The sequence below is a fragment of the Bos indicus x Bos taurus genome, chromosome X, assembly GCF_003369695.1.
Source record: "Bos indicus x Bos taurus breed Angus x Brahman F1 hybrid chromosome X, Bos_hybrid_MaternalHap_v2.0, whole genome shotgun sequence".
Classification (NCBI taxonomy): Eukaryota; Metazoa; Chordata; class Mammalia; order Artiodactyla; family Bovidae; genus Bos; species Bos indicus x Bos taurus.
In genome coordinates this window covers 18,201,937-18,212,101 of record NC_040105.1, presented here as the reverse complement: position 1 = coordinate 18,212,101, position 10,165 = coordinate 18,201,937, and the positions used below count along the sequence as shown (strand labels likewise).

The following is a 10,165-nucleotide window of genomic DNA, read 5'->3' as shown; positions in this document are numbered from 1 at the left end:
GGTCTTCTGGCGCTGCCTCGCCGTCTGGGGCTTGGGATTCCTTAACCTAGGGCTTCCCTGTCTTGGGCAGGAGTTAGAAGCCCTCCCTCTCTCCCCTCCTCCACTCACCGCCAGCCTGATTTTTAATCTAATCTTTTATTTAAAGTCAACAGAAAAGCAGGAATCCCGGGCTCCTGCCACCAAGATATTTTAAAATAATTCCCCAACCTCTGCTGAGACTGGCAGCCTTAAAGAACCTCCTTGTTTTCTCCTTCGTGAAGATTTAGGCTGCGGAGAACCGGGGAGGGATGGGAGGGGGCGAGCTTGGAGGGTCGTGCCTGAAGCCCGAGGGCTCTGCGGACTTGGACGGGGGGGGTCGACTCATGCAAGACGAAGTAATTCCAGATATTAAAAATAATATAACACAGAAGCGTCAGTTTGGAGAGCCTTGACTCAAACCGAGAGCCGAAGCCCCAAGCGGTTCCAGGACACGAAGCCTTCTGTGTCCCCATCGTGGGGGGTGGAGGGGCAGGTGAATGCCCATCATATGACCCTGGGAGAGGGTGGGTCCTGGGCCATTACGAGACGTGCCCATAGACTCGGCGCGCCCACATGCACCCATGGAAGAATCGGGCCGAAAAGACCCCACCACCCCTCCCCGGATCCTTGGTACCGTACCGCACCCCCTATGCCTCGCCGGTCTCTCCCTAGATGGGTGGGGACCACTATTCTCTACATCCCTGAGGAGCCTTCAACCTGCTCGGACCCGTGGCTCTTAGAAACTCTCAGCCTTTCGCACCTCCTCCTTTCCCGCTCTTTCCCCCACCTCGCGCCGACGCCCCCAGATTTCTCCGCTTGCCCTTCCTGAAAGAAGGCGAGGCCCAGAAGCTGAAGCTGGGGCGAGGAAGGAGGGACGAGCGGAGCGCCGCGGCCAGGGGCGTGTCTTCCCAGGCCCCGCCCCCGGGTGCGCGCGGCGGTGGCGGCGGCGGCCGAGCCTCGCTCTGAGAGACAGGTATCGCTTAGGCGCCATGTTGTGAGCGGAAGTGGGGGAGCGCGCGGGGGCCGCTGTTCTGCTGGGAGCGGGCGCGGGAACCGGCGGGGGGGGGGGGGGGCGGAGCTGTAGTCCCGGCGGCGGAAGGAGGAGAGGAAGAAAGGGGCGAGACCCGGTGCCGGGCAGCAGCGCGAGGCTCTTGCTCAGCGCGCGGGCGTCTCCAGCCGGGCGCGCGGCGTTCGAGGGTCGGTGTCGGCGCCGAGCCCTCTCTCGGGCAGCCGCCGTTGCTGCTGCAGCTGCTGCCGCCGCTTCTGCCGTGGGGCTCGGGCGGCGACGGAACGGGGCCGGCCGCGGGGCGGGCGGGGAGGGAGGAGGCGGTGAAGGCGGCGGGCCGGGGGGGAAGATGCCGCTGGCGCAGCTGGCGGACCCGTGGCAGAAGATGGCTGTGGAGAGCCCATCCGACAGCGCTGAGGTGAGTGCAGCCGGGCGGCTGGGGCCGGCGCGCCCCCTCCCCGCGCCCCCGCCGGTTTGCTCTCTTCCCAGGAGCCGGCCACTCGGCCCCTTCCTCTGCTGCTCGCTTCTCCCCTCGGTTCGGGATTCCGGTTTGGGTAGTTGGGGTTGATCTGTTTGTCCTTCTCTTCCTCCCACCCGCACCCCCTCTCCCTTCCCTCGCTAGAGGGGCTGTGGTGTGGTGGCGCGTGGGGTTTGGAGTGGGCGCCAGGGCTTTGCAAGAAGCCGATTTTCATCAACTTTGCGTGGGGGGAGCAGGACGCGGAGCGGGGGCCGGCGAGGAGTTGGGAAGTTTGGCCCTGCCTGGTCGGGGGCTTCCCTGGACCCTGGTGACTTTGGGGGATGCAAGAGGGGTGTGGATTGGGTTCACTGGAGAGCGGGGACTCTCGAGTCCGGCCAGGGGACAGGGTTACCCTGGGGCACCGGGCGCGCGTGGGCAGGAACGGCCCGGGGCAGGGGTAGCGACCTGTGGGGGGGTTTCGGATAAGGGGTGCAGGACAGTCGAGGGTTTTTGGCCCCCCTCCCATCTGCCGCAGTAGTTTTTGCTGCTGCAAAGGAAAAAGTGGAAGCCTGAGGTTCTCCATCCTATTTCCCCCACCCCCCCGCCCCGTTTCTGAGGTCGCTGAGCTTGAGGACCCCGTCTCTTGGAGTTTAACTTGAGTTTCCTGTCCGCAGAGATGATACAGGAATATTCAAGGAGATCAGCGGCCGCAGTAAAGGGCTTTCTGGTTTACCTCGCCCGGGATCCGGTGACCGTCCCTGAGATACCCACCCTGGTGACCCAAACCCAAACGATATGACCAAACAGGGCCAGACAGAATTCCCCCGGCTCTTCGCAGCCGCTTCTGTCCCAGAACCAACTCGGGGTCTGTGAAAATAATCCAGACAAGACCCATTCCAAGGCATCAGCGCTCCTCTCCGGAGCGGAAAATCAATTCCTGATGGTGGCGCGTCTGTGATTCTTCCTTCTTGACTTTTTGCTGTCTTCTATCCCCACAGCGGACTTTGGGGGATTACAGGATGATAGGCTGCGTGTGTGTGATAGTTACTGAGTGAGTGACCCCATTTCTGGAAAGCATGACTGAAGCGCGGGGGCGGAATGGGGCAGGCTCTGATGAGTGGTGTACTTGGCGGCAGCCGCTGCCCTGCCGGCCTCCGCAGTGTGAGAGGTGGATAGGGTTACTGGTTACGTCAGTAAGACCGAGGCTCAGTTTTGATCTGAGATGCGGGACACTTGCATTCTTGGGTAGAATGGAGGGGGAGGGGGTCGGGGATCAGTTCAAATCACTTTGCACTTTTTGCCTGGTCACCTCCGCTGCTGAATAAAGTAAAATGTTTACTTGCTCTCCTTATCACAAGCAGAATTGTAATAGTGCTTACGGTTGGTGCTTTGCATTTTGCGACTTGGATCATATTTTTAAAACCTAAACGAAACGCTGTTCTTCCATGGAAAACACATTGATAGATGTTTCCTAAAAATATATTTTTTAAAGGAAATAAGGTTTTTAAGTCTGGCGAAATTAAGAGAATTTCATTTAAAATTGCTAGCCAGTCGAATATTGTAAATTTTTTTGTAAGAAATCAAATTTAGAATGTTTAATCATCTTTTGAATGGATGGTGTGAAAAAACAATGCGTCCGGGACTCTTTTCATTCATTTTTTTTTTTTTCTTCAGAAAAAATTTTTGCTTTAAGTACCATAGGTAAAAGGTTAATAAAGTATATTCTCAAACTGCCTACCTTGTGGAAAGAAACTGAATTTGCTTTGAGCCTCATTTGTAGATGCAAACGTTAACATTTGCTACTCTTAATCAGTCCACATTTCTGCTTGCATTTATCAATGTGTTAAAAAAAAAAGTCATTTAAGATTCCACCTGATCCTTTTTCTATGCAGCATGCATTTAGCTAAAGAAAACACAAAACTGATGTTTATTTAGCACTTACTATATGCCAGATACTGTGCTCATGCTATTTCATTTTATCCTTCCAATCCCCCCAACAGAGTAGGATCTTGGTCTCCGTTGTTACAGATTAACAAACTGATTTCAGAAGTTAAGGGCACAAAGATTATAAATAGTAAATGGCAGAGCCATAATTCAAAGCCGGGTGAATATAATTCATGTGCTTTACTTTATACTAGGGTAGATGTTTCATATCTTTTGTGGAAAAAAATCAGTACAAACAAATAAGCCAGTAGTTAGAGGCCATGTATTTTTCAGAAACAATTATGGTATTATAAGATGTCTCATTTGTTAAAGCCTACTTATTTCAGTTACTGTCATGGTTTCCAGACCCTGGCAGATAGGTTTCCACAACTTGCCATTTTCAAGTAATTTTCTTGAAATTCTGGCATAAGGTATTTCAATCAGAGCCAGTGTTGCCTAGATTTATTAAAATTAGATTCTAACAAATTGCCTTTAGATATTTTATTGCTTTTGCTTATTCAGCTGTTTCAAGTAAATTACTTCTGACACAAATTTGAAAATACTGAAACCAGTAAGAAGAAGGTTGAAAATTTTCATTTGGATGTCTAATATTGGACTTAATATTATGCCATCTTCTCCCCAGTAAGTTCTTATCAGTGAATAATTGTATTTTACTAGAGTAAAATCATTTTTAAAAAGTCATTGAGTAAAAACACCAAAATGTTTCTCATCAGGCTAAAAGATTTCAGGGTCCTTCTCTATAGAGATTTACATTTATAGTCTCTTCCTTAGGAGACTGAATTCTTCAAAGCTGAGACTTTTTTTTTCTTCTCTATATCCTTAGCACTTGACACAGTGCCTGGCGTATACATAATATAGGCCCCCTAGATGACCAGTGAGTTAATTATGAAGGTCAGGAATAGGGTAATTGTCAGTCTTATTTGTATTATTACCATTTTAATCTTAAATTGAAATATGAGCAATCTTAAAAGAACTGAGTACCTCACCAAAAGTACAGGCAGTTTGTTGATTCCTTTATATATCTTCTTGACCTCATATGGGTCTCATAGTGCTCAAAACAAAAAAACCCTTGTGGTTGAACTCAAACATGGGTCAGAACATGATAGGCTAGAACTATGCCAAATGTTTAAAGAAGCAAATTTAGACTAATAAAGGAAGTACTATGTAAGCAAAGTCAAGGTTGGTACAAGATTAAAAACAAAATACCTTCCTAAATGCTCCAGGTTAATTCAAAACTCTAATGAATTATTTAAGATGGTAGTGTGTTTTTGAATATTTGACGGTTTAGGAGATGGATATCAAGGGATTGTGGCTAATCAGTTCTACAAACTCCAGCCTCTGCTCTTAGGGACATTTACTGAATCTTAAGCCTAACTTAAAGTGACACTTTCTCAGTTTTAGTAAAGATAAATTATAGTAAACCTAAATATGAATAATTTTCAAAAAGAATAAAATTAAGGAGATTCTCTTTGCTTTATAGAAATGTGCTATGTAAAAATATAATAGCTACTTTGAATTCCTTTAAATAAAATGTACCCATAATGCATTGAAAAATATTAACTATATAAATATTTACAAAAAAACAAGACCCTTGTTTTGGAAACCATCTTCACTGGATGTGCAACCATTTGTGATCTCATAGATGATATTGGATTCTATAGTATTTCCACTATATCAATATTAAATTTCTTATATTTCATCTGTAGGGAAAAACATTCTATTAAAGTGTGATCTTTGATTTTGAAAAAAATGTTTTATTAAGTTTCTTTTCCTTTTCCTGTTTCATTTTTACCACTTTTCAGGTTTTTTTCTTTCCCCCAAGTGAAGATCTGAGGAGAGGACAGGTATTGTTACATGTCAACTGTCGAGTAACTGTGACACATTATTGAACACTTTGCTGTTTTCGGTGGTTATAATATTAAATATCAGTTTTTAAAAACTAAATTTAGGAAACTTTGCTTTATTTTGGCAGCTTGATCCTATACTAATGGGGTTAATCCAAAATGAGAAACTTCTTTGATACACTTAAATTTTAAGATAAAGAGAGAAGCCTATCCAATTAAACAGGTATAGGCAGACTGCCTTTTCATCATTGTTTCTGGAAATCACAATGAGTATATCTTATTTTTATATGAAAAGAGTGGCATAATTGGGATGTGCACCCTTGACCAAGGACATGACATTTGGTAAATTATAGAATGATCAAAAATATAGCAGATCATTTATCAGAAGTCTGAATTGCAAAAGAGTTGTTGTAAAGATTTTTTTTTAATTTATCATCCATTAAAAAATGTATGCCATTGTGATCATTGAAAAGAATTCACTCTAGAGTTCCATACTCGGGGACATGTGGTCTGTTGGGCTGTGGACGATGGGTGGCCTCGCGTGGCCCAGCTTGTCCAGTGCAGACTGAGTGTCTTAGACCCAGTGCTTTCAGGTTACAGTGTACAACAGTGACATCTTGGTGGTCTCTTGGTAATGCTTGAGTGTAATAGTGCTCAGTTGTTTATGTTTTTTGGTGGATAACAAGTTTTAAAGCATTGGAATGCAAGTGAGTAAATGTAATATTTTATACATCCCACTCCCTATTTCACGTAATAGGAAGAGAAAAAACAAGTAATTGCATTTTAATACTTGACATTAGAGTTACACCGGCACCACATCCCCTGCCACCTTAGGAGTTGGTAACAGTTTCCTGTGTCATTAATCTGGAACAATTATCGAATCTCAGTTACTCTAGTTTTTCAATTTTATACCAAATAGCAAGATAACTAAATCTTAATTGTTAAGTAAAGTGTGTCAGTTAACAAAACAAACACAAATATATATGTTATATAAAACAGTATAAATGTATCCATATAAAACATAACTATCATTCAGTGCATTTGGCTATTTCAAGCAAATAAGTTAGTTACTAGCAATTAAATATTTCAGTTTTACTTATTCCACTTTGTGGGATAATTTGAATGTATGGCAAAGTGTTAAAGAACAGACTTTGGAGCCATGAAGATCTGGGTTTGAGCCCTGCCTCTACCACTTAATATCTTTGTAATCTTATGCAAGTTATTTAAAATCTCTATGCTTTAACATTCTAATCTGTAAAATAGGCATAAAAATAATACCTACTTTATTGGGTTGTGATGGGAATTAAATGATAATTTAATTAATTATTGTGATAATATATGTATTATCACAATATTAATGTGATAATATATGTAAAGCATTTGGTTCAGTACATGGTTTAAGTGTTTAATAGTTATAATGAATCATCTCTCAAACAGAACTATTTTAGTAAATTCTGTATTTTTTTCCTGGGGTAATTTTTCCAGAATCAAACAGAACAATTAAAAATGGTTTATTTGGTTGACCTGTTTTAAAAGAACCTTTGTAATATCGGAATATAATTATAAGGGTAAGGTGAACAGAAATCTCTTGAATCTTACCCTTTTTTGTATTGTTCCCCTCTTCGATAGTGTCTTTAAAGGGGGAAACAGATAAAGAACATTTTGAGGAGTATGTGTGGAAGGAAGAAAAGAAAGTATGTTCATATTTCAGTAATGCTTAAATTGGAAGCCCTCTCACAATACATGGCATGTCGTTTAGTTAGTAGTTTTTTTCCCTTAGTGATATATAAAATAATAGTGTATCTTAACACATGATGGTATCTAGTAATTGATGAAATATGATATACTGTATATGTCAGCCTCTTGAAGGAGGTGTGTCTGTGAAGAAATAAACTTAATACGTAGTATCAATAGGTAGAACTTTAACTCTAAAAAGTAACAAAGCAAAATGTGTGCGTCTTTTTATATTTTAGGGTCACTTCTGTTAGTTTCCTTTTTTAGGGACAGAAATTAATACTGCACACCTCCCTCCCCATTACTATAACCATGTTTGTTTTGGTTATTTGATTATGCCATGAGTAGCTGGGTTTTCCTGTCTAGAAATACAATCCTTTGGACTTTATTCTGTTATGTGATACTGGTACATAAGCAACTTTCAATAGTGCATATGGTATTTTCAACTGAGAAGTCTCTGAAAATTTGCAAAATGTGTCTGTGTCCCAACAACCATCTTCTCCCTCCAACACACACACACACACACACACACACACACACACAGCATCATGACATAATCAAGTAAATTTGAGGGTTGTGGAGTTAAATGAGATGTGACCAATGTCTTTACTGTCCAACATCTTAGAAATTTAAGATGATGATGTACATGATGAATCTGCAAAAAGGAAATATCTCAAAGCATTTGAGACTTGATGTCAGCACCCTTTTTTCGTGAACCATCTATTGAAGTCTCAAAGGACATAAGTGCTTTGCAGAACACAATTTTGGAAAGTCTGATAACTGTAGTAATAGGATCCAGTATTGCCTGGAAACAGGCTGTTATGTTTAATTGACTGTATCAAAGCTTTTTTTTCTGTAACTGTCAAAAGTTTTTGTTTCATTTTGAAGTCTTTCTAAATTAATTTGTGTAACAATTTTCCATCTTAATAGTGGACTAAAATTTAAATACAATAATTTAAATTAAAGTTTTAAATAATTTAAACTTTTAAAAGCCAATGTTCTACAATTAGTGGTCATATTCTATCTTAATATCAAGCTAATTACCCCTACTAAATGGCCCTCTTATTGACTTGCTGTGTAACTTATTTTTAATATTCAGAGTTTTTAAAAAATTTATCACTTGCTACTTAATGCTGCTGTCAGTCTGTCTACCTGTCCCATTCTTTTTTAATTAATTGCTTCAAACTTACAGTTATTAGAAAATAGCTAGGATTAATAATATTTTGATGCAGCTGTTTTTAACTTGGGAATATTGTTACTTCATCTTTTAAAAAATTTACACTTACAGCTTACTAAATAATGTAAGGGCTTCCCTGGTGACTCAGATGGTAAAGAATCAGCCTGCAATGCAGGAGACCCAGATTTGATCCCTGGGTTGGGAAGATGCCCTGGAGAAGGGAATGGCAACCCACTCCAGTATTCTTGCCTGGAGAATTCCATGGACAGAGGAGCCTGGAGGGCTACAGTCCATGAGATTGCAAAGAGTTGGACACAACTGAGTGACTAAAACTTTCACAAATAATGTAAAATAACTTTCTTAGCCTTTTTCTGATCTCTGACCATCATGTACACATACCTCTGGAATCAGGGATGTTTGATGGACATATTACCTACTAACAAGTTGATTTTGTTTCAACCTACCATAGCGGAATAACTCAATTACTGGCATTACCTACTCTGAATCTTTACCTTCTTCTCCTGAAGGTGTCAGCTAGAAAGAAATGTGAATGAACTAAAGATCAGCCGGCTGCAAGACTGAAAGCTAGCCTGCTGTCCCACCTGGAGTCAGCTCTCCACATTGTCTTTTGGAGGGTATTTGTGTGTGTGTGTGTGTGTGTGTGTGTGTGTGTGTGTGTGTGTGTGTTCCCCATGAAACAGTGCTAGTTCCCTGAATATTACATAACCATACATTTATGTGTAAATCCAAAAGCATTTTTATGCTTCCTATTATTCTTTTCCTCTATTAGTATAAATAGAATTATAGCAGTAGCATAACTTAAGTCAGATTTGCCTGTCTTAACTAATATTCTATCCATGGTCTCTTACATACCTTAAAAACTAATTATGTTTTATCCACCGTGTGAATTGATTTTTATAATCTTACATGTGATGATGATCTCATCTTCATTTCTGACCTGGTCATCTAGATTTCTGTGAGCTTACCTCTAATCCTTTGGGCCACAAAACTTGTTATAGGAAACTTGGTTTAGTCATTTGATATGAGTTAGAAGCAGATGTCAAATGATAACCTGAAACAAAAGTTCATTTTGACATTAAGAGATTGAAGTACATCTCAAGTGCAGTGTTTGTGGAGATATCGTCACTCCAGAAATCTTGTAGAATCTGTACTAAAAACCTCAGTTATGCAGGATCTTATTTTGCTTCTTCACATTTAGGAGCAGAGGAGTGTATCTGAAAACAATATAAAATGATAGAGATTCACTTAAACAACTTCTAGACAGGCACTGTTTGGTCGCCACTAGCCACATGTGGCTATTGAGCACTTGAAATGTGGCTAGTATGAGGAACTGAATTTTTTAAATTAACTTTAATTAAAATTTTAATAGTAACCTGTGGCTATTGGCTACCACATACAACAGTACAATTCTAGATATAGAATACAAGTTGAATCCTTTTTTCTACACCAGTGTTTTTCAACCCTACCTTCTATTGCTTGTATTTTAAACTTAATAGGCTTAATGCTTTTTCTAAATGAAAAGTATATTGAATATGCTTTTTCAAATTATGTTTAATCAGCTTTGTCTTGTCTGTCTTCTACCCTGAAGATTTCGATAAGTGGTACATGTACCTCAAATAACCATTCTGCAATTTATACAACTCTACTAATTTTACAGTGACATTCTCATTCAAGTGGTAACATCGAAGCATTGGGGAAATTTGGCAATCCGAAATGGTGCCTTTTGTTCACTATACTGTACTAATAAATACTGGGAAAGTAGATTGATACGTCTTAGAAATTAACATTTACTGAATGCCTTTTCTTTGACTGGGGTTTCCCTGGTGGCTCACATGGTAAAGAGTCTGCCTACAATGCAAGAGACCTGGGTTTGGTCCTTGGGTCAGGAAGATCCCCTGGAGGAGGAAATGGCAACCTACTCCAGTGTTCTTGCCTGGAAAATCCCATGGATGGAGGAGCCTGGT

At 41.4% G+C, this 10,165-nt stretch overlaps 1 protein-coding gene across 3 annotated transcripts in view; it reads left to right on the top strand.

Moving 5' to 3' along the window:
• Positions 1-1,341: 1,341 nt before the first annotated feature.
• Positions 1,342-10,165, top strand: part of RPS6KA3 (ribosomal protein S6 kinase A3) — a 111,561-nt gene continuing 102,737 nt past the window's right edge. For 2 of the 3 annotated variants that reach the window (XM_027535112.1, XM_027535114.1), the window contains exon 1: positions 1,362-1,442. Coding sequence is in view for 1 of the 3 variants with exons in the window: in XM_027535117.1 (XP_027390918.1) it covers positions 1,374-1,442 (69 nt within the window). In the remaining 2 variants the exon portion in view is untranslated. Of the gene's footprint in view, positions 1,443-10,165 lie in introns of all 3 variants that reach the window. The other variant, XM_027535117.1, reaches the window with a different exon arrangement.